Source organism: Siniperca chuatsi, linkage group LG2 (genome assembly GCF_020085105.1).
Source record: "Siniperca chuatsi isolate FFG_IHB_CAS linkage group LG2, ASM2008510v1, whole genome shotgun sequence".
Classification (NCBI taxonomy): domain Eukaryota; kingdom Metazoa; phylum Chordata; class Actinopteri; order Centrarchiformes; family Sinipercidae; genus Siniperca; species Siniperca chuatsi.
This window is the reverse complement of record NC_058043.1, coordinates 23,303,307-23,328,709: the sequence shown is the minus strand read 5'-3', so window position 1 is coordinate 23,328,709 and position 25,403 is coordinate 23,303,307. Positions and strand designations below refer to the sequence as shown.

General features: G+C 42.3%; 1 protein-coding gene across 2 annotated transcripts; it reads right to left on the bottom strand.

Annotated features, from left to right (window-relative positions):
* Nucleotides 1-305: 305 nt before the first annotated feature.
* LOC122868995 (RNA-binding protein Musashi homolog 1) lies at nt 306-24,985 on the bottom strand. 2 transcript variants are annotated; one of them, XM_044181522.1, is made up of 14 exons: nt 24,830-24,985; nt 24,297-24,337; nt 23,457-23,538; nt 23,226-23,310; nt 13,291-13,332; nt 12,689-12,781; nt 7,331-7,379; nt 6,457-6,539; nt 6,071-6,188; nt 4,848-4,928; nt 4,178-4,234; nt 3,112-3,171; nt 2,759-2,913; nt 306-2,681 (listed from the first exon to the last, which is right to left on the bottom strand). In XM_044181522.1, the coding sequence occupies exons 1-14, from the start codon at nt 24,892-24,894 to the stop codon at nt 2,607-2,609; spliced, it is 1,086 nt and encodes a 361-aa protein (XP_044037457.1). In that variant the 5' UTR covers nt 24,895-24,985; the 3' UTR covers nt 306-2,606. The 2 variants fall into 2 exon arrangements, with proteins under 2 accessions (XP_044037457.1, XP_044037466.1); XM_044181531.1 differs by having other exon boundaries at nt 306-2,648; nt 24,830-24,984.
* Nucleotides 24,986-25,403: the final 418 nt, after the last annotated feature.

Genomic DNA, 25,403 nt, shown 5'->3' with positions numbered 1-25,403 from the left:
GAAATACGTCAGACTGAGTCACCGCCTTCCCTGATTTCATCTGATTCTAGTTTTTATTCTTTATTATGGTTCATTTAATATTTTTATTCTATTACTGCTGTTTTTTTTGTTTTTATTTTATGTGTTCTTTGCTTGCTATGTGAAGCACTTTGTAACTTTGTTTTGATAAGTGCTATATAAATAAAGATATTATTAGTTTTGCACAAGATCGCATGCCATTACTGGTCAACTGGTGTGACACCAGTGTGCCTACATATGTATATAGTCAACTGTATAATTAAAAAAAAAACGCAATCACAATCAAATGCTTTAGAATAATTTATTAGGATTTTAAAATTGAAATTATCAGAAAAATAAAACAAGGAAAAAAGAAAAGCATTGCTGTAAAGCTTGGCGGGGGACAGCCCAAATCTTAAACTTTAACTGAGCTCATGTAGAGCTACAAGCTCCATCCAAAGCATTGGCCCTTTTCCTTACATCAACACAACAAAAGACATCCTTAAAATCAATATACAAGGGGAACAAGATCTCAAAACAGAAAAATATAGTTTCTTTTTTTTTCTGAAAATAAGTCTTAATGCCGCAGAATTATCCACACATCGTCTGCTATTACCAATAATAGTAGTATTTTCATTTGTAAGGTAAAAAATAACTTATTGCTTTATTGTAAGTTAAAAAGTTACAGTGTTGGTGTCCAGCAGTAGTTTTATGTCGTGCTCCAGGCGGTCTGACAGAGGAACTACTGGCTGGATCAGGAAGTGTTCTGCTGTGCTGAACATCAAACAGGTTGCAGCAAGAAGGCTGAACAAACAGGCTACTTGTTTCTGCAAAATGTTGAATTTGTTCCAGCGTTTTGACTTTTCCTGCCAGCCAGTGTCGTCTGTACTGAGGTCCTGTATCAGAGCCAACTGGGAGCGTGACCCTGTTCCATTTCTGGTTCCCTGCCCAAACCCCCTCTGTTCACCACTACACGGAGCAGCAACTGTATATAAACAATATGTTGGTTCCAGAGGAGCACAAATTTATTAAAACTAATATGAAATGGCAGAGGAGAGAGGAGCAGATGAGCCAAAATGGAACAGGGTGATCTTTTTTTTTCAGTACCAAAAAGCAAAAAAATGGCAATCAAAATGCTCCTTCGTTGCCAAAAGTAGTTCCATATTACACCTTGATGTATGCGCACAAACACTCACTCACACACACTCAGACGCAATCACATGCACCTTCAATAGTGATAAGAGGACAGAACATGATTGTGATGTTTTCTACAATTGCTTCTCTGAGAATGTCCTTCATTTGTTTTCACGGTGAACACCGCGTAAAAGAATTTTTAAAAAAGAAAACAATTAACAAAAACATTAAGAAGTGAATTGCGCAAAAAAATATATATATTTTCAAAAAAGAGGAAGTCAAGTCAACCCCCGACCCCGTGAACCCCTGATTTCTCCTGTTTAAGGTTGTGATTCTTCCGTAGTCCATCGTCTTAATCTGAAGTCGTTTTCATGAAGATGCAAGAAATCTGGTTCATGGTGTTAAAATGATAAAGTCAGAGTTGCTTTTTTCAAGAAGCAAAGCAAACAAAGTGATGACTTTGTAAAAGACCTGTTATTTAACTGAACGAATATGCCAGACAAACTCCCGGAAGTTTTATTTCTCAACAGCTATCGTCGACAGCGCTGCACTGAAGCGTATCTGGAGCAGACTGGCCAACAACGTACACATATACTGTATGCATACTGATAAAAGTAGTGAGTGAGATGACCACACATAGCAGTAGATGACATCCAGTCAAATTGCTGTTAACCCTTTCCAAACCAACCAATGACATGCCAGCCGGTTCAGTAACCCCTCCACCCCCCGTTACCCCAACGTCTATGTACAATATCTTACAGGAAGACATAAAAACATTGCTTTAAAACCAATTACAGAATAAAATACCTTACAGATTATTATTATTATGTCAATATTAATAACAATATTACAAAGGTTTTGTTTTTAAAGACTACCAAAATATACATTTTAGTTTGTTTTTTTTCATGTTTCCGTGATGCTCGAGTTAAAAAAAAAGGACTTTGTTGGATTTTGTTCTTCCTTTGTTAAAAATGGTTTTCAGACAAAGACCCATCTCGCACGGCTTTTTCTCTCTCTGTTCACATCAGTAACAGCTTTGAAGGATTTCATGATGAAACGACATATCACATTGAAATAAAATAATAATAAAAAAACTCAAAGTAGTCCTCTGTGTCTTTGTCAAAGATGACAAACGTTTCTTCAGAGATTTTTTTTTTGTTTTTTGTTTTTTTGCAGTTTTCTTTTCTCAGCTTCAAAAGAAAATAATGGATAACGGAGGGGGGGATCTAGTTATTATACTACATGTGGACAAAAGAGGAGAGACGGGGACGTTATGTTGAAGTGAGATTAGTACAGCAAAACAGAGTTCAGGATTTAAAAAGATATTCAGTCGGTGGGTGGAGCCACAGGCAGCCAGGAAAGCCTGGTAGAGCCTGTGGCCAGCCAATCAGGTTGTGCCATCAGTGGGCAGCCAGCATTTTGATTGGCTCATCAGCAGAGGAGAAGCCCTCCCGTCTTCAGTAACCTGAGTCTTCTCAGTGGTAGCCATTAGTGAACGCAGTAGCAATCAGAGGACCCTGCGGATACACAGACAAGAGTGGATACACTTTCTATTAGCTTTGTGAATAATACGTGCACCCAAGCATGTATTGAAGTGTGGGTGTGTCGGCGGGGGTGTGTGACCTACCCCTAGACCGTGGCCGAACCCTGTGCTGGGGGCGGGGCTAGCGGCGCTGATGTAGCTGCTGACTCCTGAGTCCTGATTGGCTGCAGCATACAGGTCAGCCATTGGTCCAGGGCTGCTGGTTCCCAGGAAACCAGCTGTGCGTGAAGGGGTGGAGCCTGAGAGACAGAGGAGACAAGTCAGGCTTCAACACTAGAGGGCTTCACACACACACACACACACACACACACACACAGTCTAAAAATATTCTTTTATTTGTCCAAGCTGGACAAATAAAAGAATATTCTACCTAAGGCAAGTATATGTGCAAGTACACACATTCTTTGTCTCAGCATGTGTCACACACACACACATACCTCTAACTACTGCTGCGGCTGCGGCTGCTGCCATTGGTCCATATGCAGTCAGGGGAATGGCTGAGGGTTCCAAACAGACTAAATTATTGCACAGACACAGTCATTGTGGATCGCTCTCATATCAGATCATGAATAACAATCTAAAGATCGGTGTTGGCTGACTTGACATCTGCTCAAACATTTGTCATCTGATTTAAATCCAACTGGTGCAAGGGGTAAAATCCAAAAACCAACTGCACCAATGATATAACATCCAATAAATCTGACTCTTTAAACACTGACCAAAATAACGCTCATGATAAAAACAAGGAGGATGACAATTTCAAGTAAAGTTGCAAGTACAACTCAGAGCCACTAGATGGCAGTGCAAAGACAAACGCAGGGGCCATATTCACAAAACATTCTAAGGGAGAGACTCCTAAAAATACATTTTGGGTCTATTATCTAGCATTTTAGCGCTAAAAGTAGGTCCTAAGTCTGAGAGAAATTAGAGGCAGTCCAGAAGACTCCTTAGTCAGGAAAGACCTGCTCACAATTAGTCAAATGCTGCTAATTCAATTTAGTTTAATTTTTAAATTGGATTCAATTTCATTTTTAATTTTAATTGAATTGCTTTGTGAATAGCTCTTAAGAGGAAATCTTCGGTAGGAACTTTTAGCACCATTTAGGAGGACTCCTAGTGGTAAGATAAGTCACTTTGTTAATACGGCCCAAGGATTGTAAGTTTAAAAGATCATTTATAGAGTCACACTATCACACACTCTATAAAGACGCATTTTGTAACAGCTGCAAAAACATTTGACTGGAATAATTGCAGGGAGCTACAAAGCTTGTTGTAATTTTTGCCTATTTTATCACCTGAGTAAAATGGTGCATTGTTCTAGTTAACTACCAGACTATTCTCATCAAAGGAATAGTCAGTTTACATGAAACCTAAAGGAATAGTTTGACATTTGGGGAAATACACTTATTCTCTTTCTTGCCAGCAGTTTCATTTGACTCTCTGCTGCTGAATAGCTTTTATTTTTCTCTCTCGGGACCCTTGGAGGAGTGAGGAGCCACTGACCTGCCAGCTCAGGGGGGTGGGATGATGTCAGGAGGGGGGTCCTCTCTAAATGGAATTCTAGAAACAGAGAAGGTCAAGAGAGAGCGCTTTGTAAATAGTCACCATCCACCGGCCAGACTACAGAGCCACGTACACAGAGACATTTAGCCACAGCACGACGCTAACATGGATGCACAAGCACAGAAAGCTAACAGCCTGATATAAGGTCAGGCAGGAAGGCAGGAGCAAAGGAAAAGGAGGGGCGATACAGCCCAATGAAAGGGGGTTACATAAGTAGATAAAATAAACACAGGAGAATTTAAGGGGAAAACAGGCAAATAATTGACAAGACAAGACATGAGGAGATATTAGGAGGAGGGTTTGGAAAGACAGACAGGAACAATTTAAGTCCCACTCTTAAATCTATAAGCAGCCAGCGACTGCTGAAATTAAGATGGTATTAAGTGTTTGTGTGTGTGTGTGTGTGTGTGTGTGTGTGTGTGTGTGTGTGTGTGTGTGTGTGAAAAAGAGATCCACCCACATGGCTCTTGTGGTTCGTACACATTTCATGACCCTAGTACCTCACAGCTGAATCAACTACATGCTACAGCTTGTAACCTTTAACCTTTCTTCTCCCCCCGTTAGAAGACCTATAGAAAGTGAATTACATGTTGGATGTATATGGACTTACCTGGGAATTGATAAGTGTAACCAGGAGCAATTCCAGAGTAACTGCGGCTGGTATAGGTAGTAGTCTGGAAACCTGGGTAGCCTGTTAGAGGTAGAAAATAATAATCAGTTCTGTTAACTTCGGTTAACTGACACGTTATGAAGACACGTGAATCCATAAAAACACAAACTTTATGTATTTTGGGAAGATTGATCTGCTGGTTAACATAAAAATGAGTAATCTACAGAGACACCAAATCAGCCACTGAATATTTTGTGTTTAAAGTGAAGCTCTGGATTAACACATCTACTGAACGTATATCTTTAAGGGTCAGGGTCACCAAAGGGGAATTACGAACAAATCAAACCTAACGAGTAATCGACCTCTACAGCTGTACAGAGAATATGGGGACTACAGTATGGCACAATGACAAATGTCCAGTAGAGGGAGCCAAACAACCACAAATGACACATGTAGCTCTCAGTTTGTTTTCTCAATGAGAACGCTTTAAAACGATATTTTACTCCAGTGTGTAGAACTCCATCGCCCTTCAGACTGTGACCTCTAAATTTTTGATACATTGTTATATTCACTGGAGATTTGCTTGTGAGAATCTGCTCAGAAAATAATATCAACCAAAGGTCAAGTCAACTGGATTTTTTTTCTTCAACATTTCATAGGTGAAGTCAAGAAATATTACATGTAAGGAGCCATAGAAAACATTCTTAATACGGTGTGAGTTTAGTTTTATATTGTAGCATAAAGATTGAGAGCCTTAAACTGGTCTCAACAAAGATTTATGTGAAAAAGAAAAGGTGGAACTGGTGAAAGGTGTTCAGATGTGTTCGGCAAGTTGCTGCCCATAATGTGTTTTCCGATGTTGAAAAATATTGTTACTTGTAGAATGTTTGGTAAACAGCTTTAAAACAGGCCTATATTTTGAAAAACATAACATTAAAACTATTCAATTATATATGTGAAAATACCCTTTAATTTATATGGTTAAATTACTAATTGTGACATTACGTAAATATATAACTTGATAACACTGTCCTTTTAATGTCAGTATTTATGTTGAGTTAAGCTTCTGCTCTAAACCACAACAGCTACTGCTTATGAATAAACTCTTTAAGGCGACTCAGTGATTGGTACATTTGCTTTTGCTATATATGTAGATACACTGTATTTATATATGCTTTTGGTACAGTGTATTTGCTTCGGGTATATTTGAGTTTGGATCTTACCCAGCATGCCGATGCCCAGCATGAAGGCGTCCATCCCATAGGGCATCACTCTGGAGCGGCCTCTGGCTGAGCCTGTCGGCGTCATCACCTCCTTGGGCTGGGCTTTCTTACACTCGACCTGAGGCACAGGAAACCAATGTTCATTAATAAGCTCAGTAAAAAATACTGAGAAAATGACACAACGCAATTTGCAGTCAATCAAAACACCCTGGCAGAAAACTAAATGCGGCTCAAGCAAATCCTTATATCATTGAGTACATAATGCTGTTTTGGGCAGTTTTGAACTACAACACAATATGACATAAACTGAACATGTATTGGAGATCTATTCGTTAAACGACTTTTAGTTCTTAAATGGAAACCTGAAATATGCTTGACATGCGTACCATTTTGTTGTTGATCTCATGGAAGTGGATCTCACACACTTTCTCCACCACATCTTCATTCTCAAAGGTGACAAAGCCAAAGCCTGAAAGGCACACAAACAGATTCTTATTCCAACACTTGACCTCTCTGATTATTCGTGTATGCGATATCCTGTAGTCTGTGACAAAGACGTATGTAGCAGAGACCCCACAACTGCAGATCTCAGCAATTAAACTGATAAAAAATGTTGTAAAAACTGAGAATGTTCCTTTTTGAAAAGTTCTCTACACTGTGGAAGACGAGTATATTTTCAGAAACATTTGACCGGATTCAATATCCCATAAACTCTACAGGAAACCTATCAGTAGATATAATAAGACTGTCACCAGCCATTTCTAACACAGGGAGCTGACGACATCAGAACACGCCTCGCATGGCTTGCCTGTCAGTCAGCTGTTGGCATCATGGAGGAGCAGGGATGGGGCGTGGTTCACAAAAAAATGAGCCCAGATTTACTATCTTCTACCAATTATCACACCCAATTTCTCCAACTCCGCCTTACTCTTTTCCTTCTCCCTCTTTCCTCACTTGTCTCATTAAGTTACATTCTGGCCTGTAACCATCCTGACCCTGAATCTCGACCCTCAGTGGGTGCTGCACCTCTGACTCGCTGAGAGAGGACAGAGATAAATGAAACAAGGGGAGGCGAGAGCACTGGAAAGACAAAAGAATGTGCATTTATTTTCGTGGACGTTCACCTAGTGACTCTATCCTTTCTCCTTTCGTTTATGAGGACATGTTTTGTAGGTGTCTCCGCTTAGTATGTCTATACATATTAACATAATTTGTGTGTGTGTGTGTGTGTGTGTGTGTATCATAACTCTGCCTACGTACCTCTGTGTCTGTTGGTTGTTTTGTCAAACATAAGCATGGCATCATCGACCTGTGAGAACAAAGCAAAGAATAGATGAGCTTCGACATATTAACACACACACACAAACACACACACACACACATCATTGCACAGCATGGGGTGCCATTGTCCCTCTTTAGCATTGGTGTAAGAGGGGAAAACAGATGGAGAGGGTGGAGGGGAGAGAGGGAGGGGTGACAGGTGACAAAGGAGAAAAGAAAAAGAAAGAATGAGAGGGAGAGAAAGGAAGAGAGCGATGGGGAAATGAGGGGGGCGCGCTGTATAAAAATAAAATGAAATGCTATCTATCAAGGTGAAAAAGAAGTGAATGTTCCCCGTTCATGAGGCGCTGGAGGAAATTCTTTCCCATTCTTTGCTCTGTCTCTGTCTTTCTCCTGAGTTCTCACACACTGCTCCCTCGCTCTGCCTCTTTTTTTCTCCTTTCATTCGTTCACCCTCGCTGTGTTTCGTTCCCTCTCCACAAAGTTTACTATTCCCATGGAGACCCTGTAAAGAATTTCAATTAGAAGAATCTTGCCCCCCCCCCAACTAATTTCAATGAATAGAATGGGAAAAAGGGAGAAAAAGAGAGGGAGAGTAAGCATGTGACAGAAAAGGAGAAAAAGGGGAAACAGTGATGAATAATGGGGTGATAAAAAATAAAGATAGAAGGTGAAAGTTTTGACGAAGGATAGAAAATCTGTCAACGAACATTTTGGATCAGAGAGTATAGAACAAAGTGAACCGGGGTCTTTGTCAACACGCTCTCTCTTTTATTCTCCTTCTCCCTCCACTTTCCTTTTTTGCACTCACTCCACTGCCCTATTCATATTCCTCCTCCTCCCCCTTTTCAACCTCTATCCTCCTCCCTCCCTCCCACCCTCCCTCCCTCACTTGTCCTTCACTGGCAGGAAAGTTAGCAGCTTCTGCTCAAGCTCTGGCGGCATGAGGAGAGAGAAAGGGAAGCCGAGGCCTAGGATCGCTGTGGAAATAACGTTTATGTCGTTCTAAGGGGGGGCACATGTTGCAAATGACTACATGGCTATTTTCATTAGGCAGCAAGCACTGAAACTCAAACCAGTGTAACATGAGTGGCAGAGGCCTCTGGATGACCAGGTCATCCAATTTCTAACCTTTACCTAAGATGAAAAACACATCCACGTCTTCTGGTCTGACCGAGATTACATCTGTGCATGCGTGCCTATAAAAGTGAGTTTTGGTTTTCCTTGCCAAATGATGAATATGGAGAGGTTCAAGGTTGCTTCTACAACCTCCCTGCCCCTTTCAACTCTCATCCTTGTCAACATATAGCTCAGACACACACAGAGCACCCCCTCCTTTTTCTGTCCTTCATTCAGTTTTTACCCCTCCCACCTCCTCTCCTCTCCTCTCATGCCTTCCACCCTTCCGGTCGTCCAAACTCAATGACACAGCAGAGAGCCAGGGAACAGGACAGTAAGTAGACAGCTGCGAGCCAACATGTTATCATAAGAGTAGAATTACACGCACCGCTAGCCCTCCTGTTAGCATTAGCAACATCTATTCTGGAAGAGATGACCGATGGTTAGCACCACCCGTCCGAAGAGCTTTTGATGTGTGCTGAAGCCACATTTTTGAAGCCAGAAAAAAATATAATATGCTGTACAGTCATGCTAATATGGTGCATCTAATTGTCTTCCATTAGATTACAATGGTGTGCTGACTTGAGAAGTTATTCTGTCACGTGTGTGAGCTTATGCTGTGGTCGCACACCAGCCCCTTGCCCTTGCCAAAACCAATAAGAAGACGATCTCCGATGTCCACTGCCCAGGGTGCTGTAAGACAATCTGATTGGATAGCTGTGGGGGTCTGAGATTGGCTTAGCAGCGGCTCAGTCGCTAACTAGTCAGCATGCATGCAGAGAGTGAAGAAAAGTTAAGGTCATATTTTCATGAAGTTCTGACATTCCCAGATGTACCAAAACAAGGGCCAACTGTGATCATGCATAGATTTTCATAGTGCAGCATTAAAAATATCCAGTTTTTATTGAAGCGTGCAGCTATTGTCTGAAGAACAAGCGTTTGCTGACAAGTCCATTACACTTTTTTGCAAGATTATGAAAGGTGGCATTCACATTTTTTCCCTTCTGTCTCCTCACATCTTCCTCTTTCATTCTCTCCTGCCTCTCTCTCTCCAGCCATCTCTCTCTAAACAGGCCAGCAGACAAAGTGTTCAGTCAAGCCTCCTAATCGCCAGCTCACATGGGTGAGTGGAGTCCCAACTTTTCCCGTCTGCCCTGTCCGTGCTGCATTTTTCATCTTATCCACTCCTTCCTTTGCTTACTGCTTACTGCTCTGACCTATTCTCTCATCTGATTTCAGAAGAGTTTTTTTTAAAGGGATTTTAATGGTAGTTTTTCAGGGATGCAGTACAGAGAGGCAGGATGAAAAGCGTGAAAACAGGGATTTCCCTTGGATTAAACATAATTGATTGTATGACCAAATTGCCTGAAATGCTAATTATCAAATTACACATTACACAACACATTTCTCTGATCCACACAGGCTCTGTGTTCTGCCCCAGCCAAAAAGAAAGGAGGTGTTCTCAACTCTCCACCAGGTTGAGGGGGATTACAAGACCTTCACCTCAGGATTCAGACTTATTTCTCATACAAACATGGCTGCTGTAGTTTTATTGGCCTGGAGACATTTAACAACAAGAGCTCAGATTTGTTCAGTTAGGAAACCACACATTAATACACTCTTCGGTTTGGTCCAAAACACCTGGCATGTCAACTGCGCAGCCATTTCAATGCAGTCTGTGAAGTTTGTGTAGGTGTGCTTTCGGAAGTATACTCCAAAAAAATAAACGACGGCACGTATCAAAGAGTTGCAGAAAATGCATAGTGCATTCTGTGTTTTCCTTTGCGAGGCGGTGCCACAGTATGAAAATAAACAGGACACTGAGTCCTACTCCATCCTAACCTGCACCTTGTAACCAGGCTCAGATAATAAACAAGAAATACCTCCTGCTCAGCAGGAATGCACTGTGGGATTGGCGCTATCCTTGATACAGCTTTGGTCTCACGTGTCCAAACAGTCCAAATATTCCCTCATCCTGCGGAGGGAGTGTTGTCTTAGATATGAGTGTCTGTGATCACAAGGGAGAAGTGATTCAGCACAGGGTTGCCATTTTATAAAACAGTCAGGAAGCACGACACATGTCACAACATGCACCCTACAATGAGTTCAACTGTGTGATGGTCACACATGTAATCCAGGTCGACCAGGATCCACAACCCAGATTTAGAAGACATTATTCAAATTTGATCTAGCACCTGAAATATGGTAATACCCCAAACATGAGTCAGAGGCCAACTGAGAGAAAACACAGCCAGACACGAGGCAGAAGGAGGTTCGTGCTGTTAATTTCTTCCAACCCATTAGGCCTACATCCTGAAGCGATGTTCATTTTCAGACTCTTTCCTGCTCACCAACAACAGAACCACACACTTAATGTTCGTGACAACTGGATCACTGGCTGTGAGTCTTACAGTCTGTGCAAATGTATGCAAGCTCGCCTCCTGTCACAGCAACCGCAATGCCACTGTCACACTTTCATGCGCACACACACTACCCTCTTTCCATTCATGCAAATACACACTTCTTACACATTTTTTAAAGGAAACAAAAAAAAAAACACTGGATTACACCGGGACAATGGGCAAAAGCAGGTCACCACGGCAACAAGAGAGAGAGAGGGACTGGAACAGGGTGTGTGTATGTGGGATGGGAGGGGAGTTGGTGTCTGAGGTACTGATTTTGGGTAAGGTGGGGGGGCTGTTACAGGAGCAGCTGTTGCATTTAATTAGTTAATACTGAAGAGCCTGAACTCTACTCAAACACACTCCCAACCCCAAAAAAAGTGTAGTTAGCTAAAAAGTAACCCAACATTTCATGCATGATGGATACTTTGATACATTTATGGCCCATCAGATTGGTGTTTTTCTCTTTCATAGTCACTTTTACTCCTTAACATCTTAACATTCCTCCTTTTCTATGCCCTTCAACCCTTCCGAGTTCCCCTCCCTCTCTCTCTATGGGGGGTTGCTTCTTCCCTTTCAGTCCCCCACCATCTCCCTCGTCTCTTCCCCTCCTCTCACTGCTTTTTTTCTTCCTCCCTCTCCCCGGCCACTCATCTGTCTCCACAGCATGTGTTTGCCTTTCACCAAATTTCATTCAAAGGAGCTGAGCAGGACAAATGTAGAAGCTAAAAACACTAAGATGTGATCGGAAAAGAGCAAAACAGCTAACAAAAGAGATAAACTAACTAACTAATACTGTGGCTGGCAGAGCAGACCATCAATGACCACACAGCATCTTTCTTTTCTTTCTTTTGGTTCTTTCTCTTTCAGTCCTCTCTTTGCCCTTAAACGTCTGCTGTTTTTCTCACAACTTCTTCTATGAAATTAGGCCCCTTTTGCACTTTTTGTCGTGCAAATGAAAAGAGGAAAAGGAGTAAAACAAGAGGAGATGTCAAAGGGATAGGGCCAACAAATGAATATAATCTATCAAAGGTGCACAGTCCATTAGAGCAGTGATTCCCAACCAGGGGTGCTTGGACCTCAGGGGGTACTTCTGCAGTTGCCACCGGGTGCGTAGAAAGATTGTGGACTAGCTCAAGTAATTTGATAAAAATAGCAATTTCTATTTGATTTTAAAAAATATATCCATATGAGTCAGCTTTAACACCTGAACACCACACGTTATGACTAAGACTGTGTGAAAACTAGTTAGCAAGCAAGCAGAGAAAAGCATAGTAAAACAGTTAATGTTAGCTAAAAGTAATAGATGAATGGTTGAAATAGATAGCTAAAAAGTAATAAACCACTGAAATAATTGGCTAATGGACATAGTTAAAATCGGTTTAAATAAGTAGCTTAAAGTAATGGATACATGGTTGAATTAGCTAAAAGGACAATGGCTGAAATGAACACTAGCTAAGTAATGGATCAAATAAATAGCTAAAAGTTATGGATAATGGTTGAAACATCCCAGTTGGTAGTAGTACAAATGCAAACTCAACCAAACTGACCTAATTAACAGTTCAATTGCATGAAAAAATATTATATTTGCTTTTATATTATTATTAATTAAATAATATCCTGATTGAATTCAATGTGAACACATTTGTAACATGATGTGGGGGGTTGTTGATTAAAGGGGTTCTTAAGTTCATCTGACCAGGCTGTGGGTCTGACACACAAGGTTGGGAACCACTGCACTAGAGAATCTGAAAGACAGGAACTTTTCACAGAGTGTGATGGCTACAAATAGATGCCAGATTTGTGTATAGTTTACCTTTCCAAACTGGTCGAAGTAATGCTTCACATCTTCGATGGTGGTATTGACTGACAGTCCTCCGACAAAGATCTTCTTTGTCCTGGTCACCAGCTAGCAACGCAGAAGAAGAAGAAGGCATCGTTTACCACTAATCACATTAGGCAGGGGGTAGATGCCAGTGATAAAGAGACTTTGTGTTTATCTAATCTCAGAGGTTTCTGAAAGCTCTTCTGAGCATTCAACCTAATTCACCTTGGTTTAAGGTCTATTACATTTAAGGCTCTGAGGTGTGTGTGTGCGGGCAGGTGAGTACTGTGTGTAGTCATTCATTCATGTGTGTGCCAGTTCAAAAATTAGTGTGTGTGTGTGTGTGTGTGTGTTTGTGTGTGTTTGTGTGTGTGTGTGTGTGTGTGTGTGTGTAAGATGTTGGCTGCTGATGGTCGGGGGTTGGGTAGGGTCAAGGTATGGGGTCACGGTGTCAGGCTAGACAAGTGGATTGCCGCTCTTCTTTGGTCACGTGCCTGACTCTAATCCCAGCCAACCAGAGCTGAGTGATGAGGGGTGACACATGACATCATCACTACTCCTCCTTGCTGTTAACCCCTTCAGGGTGCACTCACCTTAGGCTGAGCCCGTCGAGGAAACGCCACCTTTGGGTCGATCTGTAGGGCAGAGATGAGTTGAGTGGTGAAAATAGAGGAAACACATTTCTGTTGAAATGATGCACACATTTCAAGACATCCTACTGTGGATATGATTGCAGTTTTGATGACTGATGACTGATTGTGAGAGGCTGGCGCTACTTTATTACAGATATTTAGAGGATTCTATTAGAAGTGAGCTATTGCTGACATTTGCTTTATCATCTCATTGTTTGGAGATGCCGACCCCACTGCTGTAAGTGTAAAAATAATAATAATAATTGCAAAAAGTTTTTCCTTTAAATTTTCTTTCTTTTCTTTTCTCCTGGCCTTATTAAAGGTTATATTGATAACATTTTTATCTAGACGAATAGTTAAAAAAAAATACATCCACAGAGCTTTTAGAAAGATAAAGTACCACTTTTCCTAAAAAAATATATATATTATAATTGTGAATTAATCATTTTAAACATTTTGACGGGTCCAAAATGAATGTTTTGTTTATCTCTGTGTGAGATGTCTGACGTTTGGTTCCTGCTTGTTACAAGGCTTGTGATTCATTAGTATAACAACGTTGGTATCACATGGTATAGTTGCCAGTTAGTGTGGAAAAACGGCACTGACGTTAGCACATATTAGCTAACTTAGCTTAATCGCCCGAACAACAATAACCCACAAAATTACAGTTCTGCATATCTAAACAAAATAAACAACAACTAAGAACGGCCATAGTCCTTAAAACCTTAACTAATGTGATGTTAGATCAAAATTAGAAAAATAACAGCGTCAATCCCTTAGTGACGGTTGTGTCCAGTTACGTAACGTTATAGTTCCGTCAAACAATGTAACGTTATAACAAAGATGCGTATCAGAGGGGATTGAGAAGTGGGCCAGGTTTCGACATAACCGATGGCTCGGGGCCAGTACAAGTTTATGCAGGGCAACTTCATTGACCAGTCACTGGTCTGTCCGGTCCAGTGGCAGACTGGTCTGCTTATGAAAAGACGGTCACTCCTCTTTAAGAACGGAGTGGACGTGGGCAATATATTACCAATGTGGCATGTCGAAGGTAAATTAAAGTTCAGAACTACTGTAAATCTGCTCATTATACTGTTCAGACCCAAAACGTGACTGTTATTGAGGGTGTCATCTCATGTAGCAGTCTAATGTTAGCCCTTTTAGAGACACTTTGCAAGTACTTGTGGCTAGCTAGCCATGTGGCCAGCTGTGTTGAGCTCAACAGCTACGGTACTCACGTTAATATAAAAATCTGAAAATACTGACATGATCATACAGCCATCCTTTCTCCCTGTAGCCATCGTTGCTGTGTGGCGCTCAGCTGTTTTTTATAACCTATAAGCTATGAGAATTGTTTTCAGCAAGAAAACACTTCGACTAATGTTAGGTCAACACTATGTGCTAGCTAAAGCTGTCTAATGTTGAGCACTGTGGGTTTTAATAGCATCCCTACAATGTACTGTAGTGTACTCTTTGATTGGATTAAAATGTAAATATTTACCTAATATATAAATAGTTATATGTTGCAAAATGAATTCATTACTCTATCACAAAAGATTCATTACTTGATATGAGTCTGAGTCATACTCCACTCGACCATGAAATATGCAGGTTGTGCAACAAACTGGCAACCACTGGAATGGAATGGAAGGGCGGAGGGGGAGTGCGTCATCTAGCGGCTGGATGTTATCAGTGATATCAATAGCACCTTTAAAACCCAATATGTGGAAAAGTATTAAAGTGGTAACTCTTCCCTTTGCCACAAATTGGGCTTTCATGTCGGTGCCAAAATGCATTGTTATTAAACCAAATAATTTCATATTTTATATGTTATATGGCTATTCATGAATAAATATTATTTTATATATTTCTTTAGTTTTCCCAAAAAGCCATTCGTAGACAAAGAAATGTATAATATTCATAACTGCACATTACTTAGTTTGGGGTCAATTAGACCTTATAGACATCTACCTTTTCTCTGTTGTAAAACTCCAATAACAAATATCCAGATTTATTTAGGATTTAGGAGGGTAGTGTTGTGTAAAAAAGAACTGCCAACACCAATCACATATGTGGAGCATGTGAAAATCCACTATACGTAACCATGTTGTAGAGCTGGAGTCTTTGAGTCCCCATATAGATGTGTCATTTCTTAAAACATGTAATCAGTTCAAAATCATATTTATAAGGAATTCTTATAAAATTAGGGAACGTATCAATTTGCTAAAACAAGTTTTTTCCGGTATCTTCTGAGACAGGGAGGTAGCACCCACCATTAAAATGCGTGCGCACCCCCCCAGCTTAAGTTTATTTGAGCAAAGACACTAAACCTCTACCTGCTCCGGATATGTTGTTCAGTTCCTGATCCTGTGCTTGCGTAAACTGAATTTCACTCTGGGCATCAATGAATTATCACACTGTTAACAAACTAAATTAGTTACAACACAGAGCCTCTAAGTCTGAACCCATCTGAAGGCCTACAAGTCCAAAAATAGATCGTATGCTAATCTGCGAGTATGTATAGTAGACCCTTGTTTATGTAAGCCCCAAAAAATCCAAACACACCAGCCAAACAAACAGGCGTAGGGAACAAAATACACAGTGAGACGTGAATATGTACATTCTCTAAATTGACACAACTAAATGCATCTTAGCCACAAGCTAGACAGAGCAGGGCAGTCTGGAATCCAAAATGAGCATTTAATATTCTGAATACATTTCAGATGGATATATATATTTTAAATCTCACAAATCCAGACAACCTCCATTTTGGATTAGCCAGATTTGACTGTATCCATATTTCTCACAAGTGGAACGTCTCAGCAGTGGTCAAGGTTACAGATAAAATTAGAAGCAAATTACTTTTGAATGAGCTGGCCTTTAATAATGCTAAATATGCAAAGCCTGGCCTGGCATTTTAAATTTGTGAAGAATCTCATGTTATTCTCACTCAAGACAGCGAGAGAGATGATTTTAGGTCACAGGACCTTGTAGTGTATTATGGTCTTAGAGTTCCATCTTTGTTCTAATAATTGGATGTGTGAAGCAAAACCCCTTGTGTCTCACACAGCCGCTATCAGAGGTATTGAATTGATATTGGCAACTAAAAGAAGCCTATCAAATGGCCAGAAATAAGCACTTATTATGTGAACAATACACACAATACAGGGGGGGGGGGGGTCCATTCAATATTCAAGCAATCCTGTCATTTCTTTCCTGTGATAATTCCCTGCTTCTGATGACAAATCTATAGACAAAAATATCCCACGAGGACCTTTAAGTGCCTCAGATTTAACACTGCTTCGAGAGCATAACGCTGTGTAACTAAGATGCAGCTGCAGCGTCCTTGGAAGGGATTGCAGAAGGTCTTTGCACCTTGAAGTGGGACACAAAGACGAGAGGAGTCATGTCACCTCCAGCTGGTCTGAGCACAAAGACAAAGGTGACAAGGACACGCAAAGCCACCGGCGACTATCGGCAACAGCAGTGCACCAACAGAGCGCCCTCACAAACAATGACAACACAGCATTTCTTACAGGATCTGTGCTTAGTAGGCCAAACGCTACATTATAGATGTGTGGCTTCATACTCTTTGATTACCAACACAGCGACCTTTGTACCACCTGCTTTTCATCCTTTAACAGAAATCAAAAAAAGATGAGAGCAAAAGACACAAACACTGTAAATGGCAAGTGCAGATGTAGCCTTTTCTATATGAGGGTGTTTACTCTTTGCAGTACAAGTAAAAAAACTAACTGTACATGTATTTTATGGCAAAAATACAACAAGCGAACATTAAAGAAGGGAGAAGCTGCAGTGACCTCCAAAGCACAACACAATGACAGAATCCCACTAGAAGACTACTACAACGGGCAGTAATGTGCCTAGTCATGATTAAATATTGTGTTGTGCCATGTTTTCTTGTAAATATGTAATTGTCTAATAACACATCCTAACTTTACAAAACAGTCCTGGTGTAAAGTGGTTGGGAAATCCGAGCAACATATCCGGTGTTTTTACTCCGAACTGAAAGTGCTGAGAGGTAACAGCCTCTCGTGTTCAGGTCAGCCCACCTGCCTTTAACTGTTTTAACAAGACTAGAGGACAGTTGCTGCCCTGAGGCGCTTATGTGGCAGAGACCCAGATCACGAGCTGACAATGACAGCGCTCAGAAACCAACTCTCTGGTGTATACAGTAAAATATTGGCAAAAACCCTGTTTCTACAAGCTGAATGCATACGAAAACAAACATCCAACAGCCTTTTCACGAATTTAACAGCACGTGGTGATTTTGAAAATCAGTCTCCTGTCCATGTGTCCTTGAAAGATCCATTTCTTCTTTGATTCTGCTTGTGTTAGGAGTGGGCGATCAGTACATGTAGATTACATCACAAAACCAACATATATTGTGATACATTTTCTTCAAAACTCAGTTAAAAAACTGTTTATGGATAAAATAACCGGACGCTAACTTTTGGGCTTGTCCAGTAAATTAAACACCTGACAAATCAAGGTGCATCATCACATTGATGCAACAATCTTGTTAACGCAATGTAATCAGAGACATGAAAGAGACAGGTACCATGGTACAGACAGTATATAAATAAATCGGTTGACAAATATATATGTCTCATAGTATATATCATCATATTTCTCACCCATATTTCACATGTTGTCAAAATACCAATATTTCATACCTTTTAAATGATTAAGCGCTCTTAAAAACAGCCTTAAATACAGAAGGTTACCAACTAGACTAGGTTAGGCCTAATGCAATTTCTGTAGTAGTGCTACTACGGCTACAGTCATGCCATGCTGTTAAAAAAAAATCATTCCACGTCAGCGAGGTAACAGAAAATAAATGTAACATGTAATTTCTATACTGTACTCAGAAGGCTATAATAAATGAAAACTAAAGCATCTATCAGGCTGGCGGATTAGCCTCGAGGAAGACAGATAGGCCACAAAGCAAAAGTAAAATGACTTAGCCAGGTCACTGTTTGCAACACTCAGAAATAGCTTTTCAGAGGCTTGACATTGAGAAGCGGCTCTGCGATGTAACAGTCCCAATCAGCAGTCCCAAACAGTGGTGAAAATGTAACTACTCATGAATAATGTTCAAACCTTTCTAGGAAGAAAAAGTTGCTCTTCCCCGACTAACAAAGAAGAGTTATGGCTGAGTGTTCGTGAAATGGTCTGGCTAACATCCTGCTTCATGACATCCAACCTCCGCTCAATCTAAGTAGCATGGTGACGGCAGAGCCTACAATATGATTTAGGTGGTTTAGCTTTTAAGACTAGACTAATCTACGACCAATAGTCACCTCACGTGGCCCAGCGCATCCACCAGTGTTACAAACTGGAAAACAAAAATAAAAAATAGAACGTCAAATCAATAGACAGACAGACAGAGAGAGAGAGAGAAAGAGAAAGAGAACGAGTGTGAAAATGAGAAAGCACAGGGAGAAAGAGAAGGCATTCATTTGGAAAACAGAGTCAGCCCATGAGAAAGTGGGCCTGTCCAGTGTGGCGGTGCAGCGGGGCCGCCCCAGCAGGCAGCCCCTCTGATTTCATTAATTAACAGGACAAAGAGTACAAAACAGATGGGCCCGTAGAGGAACTGGGGCTCCCGTGCGACCCCCACAGGCACTCATATATACACACTCACTCACGAGCACCCACATAATGTAGCACAAACATAAACACCAACACATGTATACAAAGTGACACATATATGCAATTAAATAGGCGAGAAGACAAGAATACACTCGTAGCCACGTATACTAATCCAGCTCTCCCAAACTACTGACAACAAGTGTATTGCCATCATTCATCACAGTCACATATAGACATTCAAACTCTGACACATCGGCCAACCTGCCAAGACATTCTTGCAACAAAATGGCAAACACCCACGCTGATAAAAAAGGCACCGCAGGCTGCCCCATTATGGCAATATAATCAATATAAGCTAAACAAAAAGCTATAAACAGAAGAGGAGACAAAAGGAGTTGGCATGTCAATGCATGCACACAGAGTGAGAGGGAGACTTGGTTTGGGCTCGGGCCAGCGGGGTCAATCTGCACAGCTGAACAATGGCACAGTAATTAGTTAACGAAGCTCACTAATGAGGACCCCCCAACCCAACCCCTACCCCTGTAACCCTGCTAGGGCGCCTCGCCAGCACGGGTGTGTGTGGTGGTGGTGGTGGGTGGGGTTGCGCACATGTAGCATGACGAGAGAACCCTGGATCCACCTTCAGAGCAGGTCCAGGCTTTATCCACGGATCTGAGGCCGCGCATGGACCTCGGAAGCCAGTTTGCTTCCTTCAATCCGATTAGTTGCTTTTCAGATCTATACTAATTACAGCACAGGAGATGGGCCTCCCTCTCTCCTCTCCTCCACCTTCTCCATCCCCCTCTCCAGTTTTGTCCACGTCAGCACTAACAGCTAATCTCCAGTCAGGAGCAAGGAGCTAGTGCTAGCGTCTAAACTCTCCACTAACCAGGTGTTAGACCAGTAGCCATGGCAGACTGTGGGGCCAATGGTCCACAGAGGCAGCTGCTAACATATGCTGTTACAGTGCACGGCTGTACACAAAAGCAGCTATATTAGCACCACGCTGATGACTACTGTACCTTCACAGGCGGTCGAGCCAAAAGCAGCAATTACCACCTTCTGTAAGACACTTAGAAAACAGCATTCCGGTTTACTTGGTGTAAAAAAACGAAAAGAAACTAAAAAAATGTTTGTCTGTTAAGGTTAGTTTAGCATTGAACTTTTAGGGTTTATTTTGGGACACTACCCTTTCACACATTACCAACATTATCGCTGAATACAAAATTCAAAAGCACTGCCTACTGCACTATGAATACTGCTGAAGAAATACGTTTGCGAAGGAGTCACGAAAAAGTGCACAAAATCCATCACGGTGAATCGGTGAAGCAAAATTGTGTTGGCAAATTTCACGTCACAAATCACACGAATTACCTTTTGTCTCATCCGAAAACTCTTATGACGACACCACAAATAACACCACGCCAAAATCTAAAATCACCCTGCACTAATCCGAGAAAATGTGAAGTGGACGCATTTCAGAGAATATCTGGTCTTCTTCCCGTAGCTGGGTCCAGTAAAGTATCTCTCAGAGAAAACAAATACCAGTTGTGCGTTTCTTCCGTGTCCAGAGAAATACAACAGCACACCACTGCCTTAAGGCCATACTCTGCCCCGGCAGGAAATCTGACCTCTAACCAAAACAACAACAACCTCAACAGACATCACTCTAAAAGCAATAGACAACCTCTCATTTGTTGCATTTACATGTTTATGGCACACATCTATTGACAGCAACTATAATGTTCAATCAGTATTTGGTCTGTGGCTTTTGTTTTCTTTGGGTGCATAAAACAATACTGGATGTAACTGGATCGACTGTAAATGTTTAATACCACATGTAACCAGGGGTATGGACCTTGCACCAGTTAATGTAGTTTACTTCTCACCCTGTGTGTCCTTACACAGCACCCTGTTGCTCTGTTACACCCCTTTCATTCACCTTCCTCGTCTCTCTCCTTCCTGCTTCAGACCTCGTAGCGTCTTTTCTCACAAACCAAAGGCTCAGCATTAAAAGTAAGGGGAAAAAAAATAAAAGTCAGAGCATCAAATATTCTTCCTCATTCCAGGGAGGAATGTCTTTCTTCCTCATGTCTCATGCTGATCAAACAATAGTTATCCTCCTCTAACTATGGAGAGAGACCAGGTGCGAGGAGGACACAAAATATATAGAGGTAAATAAATAGAGAAAATAATTCAAACGGGACGGGTGTTGGAAATGTTACAGAGAGGCTGACACTCGTCCCATAAAGCTACGCAAGTTATTAAATATATTCAGTCCAACAGCACAGAATTTGACCAACAGTTGACTCAAAGCTGCTGTACGTTTTAACAAAAAATGAACTTTTGAAAGGCTTTATTCATAATTATTTACAACTAACTAAAGTGGAAACCGTGTTACCTAACACAGTGGTTGGTGCTAGGAATGAGCTATTTTGCTGCTGCACAACGTTCTCTCATTTTGCATCGGTGATATTTTATGTATTGTCATAGAATTAGGCTATAAGCAATAAAATACACAGTCTAAGTCATTGTTGTCTTTAACAATACAGCCCTTGCAAATCTGAGAGATGTGCAAACACACGGGGGGGAAAAAATGTGCACTCTTGTTTCCAAAATGGAACGACAAAATGGCAACCATACCCCTGTTTAAAACGCCTGGTTGGATAAATGGTGCCACGGCGTGCTTCCCCCCGCAGACTGCTGCCACAACAACCTGAGCAACCAAAGCTGCATTTGAGTGGTTAACATTATTATTGTTTAGCCGTATGCTGTACTTTGGTTTATAATAGGGCAACGCCTAACCCCACCAGTGGCTTGCCAAGCTGAGCTTTCAAAAGCATCTGCCTCCAAACCAGTGCACACATCACACACACTCTCACACTGGCTCTCAAAGACTCAGGCTGTACCTAGTTTTAATAGGTAATATGACTCACTGAGTAACACTTTACAGTTACTTCCAAGCGAACAGACAGATTACCAGCAGTAACACTCACTTTGCAATAAACATCACAGCAACTGTGCAGAAAGATCCAACTTTGCTGTTCAATTCAAAAATTTGCACCTAAAAACGCAGATAACATCTCAATCCTGCGCACACATACACACACACACACACACACACTAAGTATAAAGGTCTTTCATGACATAACATTATCTGTGTGTGTCAGAGCTCTGCTGCCCAACCGAGCCAAGTGTCTTAAGTTAATGCAAAATAGCTGAGAAGTTGTTATGGAGACATAAATCCCATCAGGCTTTGCAGTTACAGCGATGTCTCCTGTGGCTGGCGTCACCCCCGGCAACAGGCTTGCTCCAACAACTAACCAACTCTACCTTTCCCCACCCCTGGGCTCTGCTGCCTTTCTGTGCCACCGGTTTTCACTCTCAAATGATCCTATTGTGTGTGTGTGTGTGTGTGTGTGTGTGTGTGTGTGTGTGTGTGTGTGGTTAGGAAAGGCCACAAGCTGACGAAGACACACCCAGTCCCCATTTCTACAACCAATCTACATGACCAAGACAGCAACATTCACGCCTTCATAGATATTTAAATCAGAGTCTGCGGCCTTGACCACCAGGATTCGTACACGGTCTCATGTCACTGTCCTCTGTGTGGACATTATGCAGCTAAACACCAAGCATACTCAGTGCTCTGATCTCTATTTGGTAACTGATTTGTCCCATTTACCCACATTTGAAATTTCACATGTCAGTAGTGTGGGAGGGGAAATCACAGAGAAACTCCAGATCACAGTAGTTGTTGAAACAAACCTCAGTGTCTACATCAATATTTAAATTCAACTAAGACTCATTTGGACCTCACAGACTTCCCCCTGACATCAGTATGGGAACCACTGCCACAACTGTTTCCTTCCCTCAAACTTTTCCCCTCGAAGAGCTGCCACTAGAAAAACGGGTGCTGTTATTGTCTATGAAAAAAAAAGGAAGAAGAAGAAAAAACTTGCGAGCTCTCTGCATAAACCCTTTGAGGGTTTTGCAGGGGCTCCTACCCCATTCAGGTCCCCAGGTAACCATGGCAATGAAGACCAAGAAAGAACGCTTTCATGTTGGCGCCCTGAACCGGGATTTGGAGGGGGAAATGAGCAGAGAGGGGGAGGAGGAGGAGGGGCTGCTCCAAAACGCACTCCTCAACTTTACAAGCCATACGGTGGGAGGCAAAATGCACTGAGGGGAGAGGGAAAAAAAAACATGCAACACAGAATGCGAAAAGTTACCCAAGACTACTCACTGGCAGCATCCAGCTCTTCAAAGGCACAACTCACCGTTTTGGAATCCAACTCGTGTCTGTTTTGCGCCAAAACCTTTTCCACACCGGCTTGCTCAGCGTATGTTACAAACCCAAACCCCCTGCGAAGGAAAAGGAGGAAAAAAAGAATTAAACTCCCAAAATTTTGAATGCAAACTCACGGCACCTTAAGCAGGCTCATGGAAAGCATGGAAGGGCATGAGGCACTCAGTGATAGGACGGCGGAGCGCACACGCCTCCTTCTTACCTCGACCGCTTGGTAACGGGATCGCGCATCACCATACACTCCTTCACCTCGCCGAATTTACAGAAGTATTCCTTCAAGCCCTCTGCAAAGACAGCAAGGGGAAACGGTTAAATACATCCTTAAATTAGACGTGACTTTACCCACAGGCCCTGTAGGTGATGTGCTGGCAGTGGCTGGAAAGAGACAATGGGGTCGGGCGGACCACGTTGTGTTTGCGTCCCTCCGGTCCTCAGAGATTGTACATGGGCTATCTGGCCATTCAGCATAACAGCCCATTAGGCCCTGTGGACCACAAACAAAGCTACACTCGGTGACGATTGCTGTTTTGACACAGCAGAAGCAGAGGGATAATAACACGGGCCATCGCAACAAGAATAAACTGTATTCATGCACCAGCCTGCGCTCATGGCTCTTAAAATAAATGAATGGATTCATCCGAGTGCACCAATAAGGAAAACAACACACGAGCGTGGGCATCAATATGAGCCGAACTTCTGCTTTAACGCTGAATAATCGATCACATTTACTATAAATGCCCTTCTCTGTTATTAACAGTGTAATGGGTGCGAAGGAAAAGGCAGACAAAGTCGGAGAATGTGCATGCATTTCCAGTGTTAATCTCCCTGCGTCTCGGCAAGTCTAAATCCTAAGAGCTGATCCTTATTGAATAGGAGGCTTTGATTTAACTATTTAGGCTACAGTGTTTCTCCCTAACTTCAGGAAGCCTCACGGGTAATATGGAAGCTATTATTAAGCCAAATGTGTACAGACGAAAACAGGAGTAGGCTAAACAGGAGGCTTTCATTCAGACTTGTTAAAGTAGCGTGCGGGACAGCTCACCTTGTGTTGTCTGCCAACTCAGACCCCCGATGAACATTTTGCTGAATGAGAGAAATACAAGCGGTAAGTCACAAAGAATAACACGCGTCTTACAAGCACAACACAGGCACATTCAAGGGGGCGGGGGAATTGTGTGTAATATAGCATCAATAAAGTAAGAAGAAAGCATCGGCCATGTTGCGAAGTCACCAATCGGCCAGTCGGGCCGTTATAATCCCCTAGAGGAGGAAAAAGGAGAGGATTTTCCAGATGATGGAGGAGAAGTTGCAATGTGGCCTTCTGGAGGGAAAACCGAGATAAATAAACAAACAAGAGAGGAAGAGAGGGGGGGGACAGGCGGAAAGGCAGCGGTGCGTCTATGTCTCCTCCGCTGAGTGGATCCATCCCACACATAGGCTACAGAGACACACAGCGTGCTTGTCTTTTGTCTCGGCGCGGCTCCGCTCCCGCACTGAACTCAACTAAAGTCCAAGGTGAACTCAAACCGGGCCGAGAGGCGAGCAAAAGGCAGGCGGGCGGGCTGAGGTTGTTACCAGGGGTCGTGGGGGGAGTTGTCCGTGCTGGAGGACAGGCTGCTCTGGCTCTCTTCCGTATCCATTCTGCTCTCCGCTGGTATATTCCCGCACTGTGAGGCGAGGAGAGGCAGTGAAGCTCCACTGCTGCTGCTGCTCCAGACTCAGGGGCGGGCAGCCGAGAGGGGAGGGGAGGGGAGGGGGAGGGGGAGGGGGAGGGGGGCAGGAGGGGTGGGGGTGGGGTGGTTAAAAGGAGGAGGGGGGAGCGCGAGGAAACACACACACACACACACACACACACACACATCCATACAGGCTCAGAGAGAAGCTCCGCCTCCACCTCATTTTCCCGTAGCCTACCCCAGCCTCGGACCTCCCTCCCTCCCCCCTGCACGTTGCCTGCCTCAGTGGCGCTCTCTGTAGTTTTTCCCCGCCGTTCTTGTCATTGGTCGATCACAACAGCATGGCCCATTAAAGCGTTTTGAATGTTTCTACAATCTACAGTAGCTTTTCTCTATTCATTATTATAACATAATGGCAAACAGAAAAAGATCTAGAAATTAAAAAAAAAAAAAACAAGAACCAAATTAGAAGA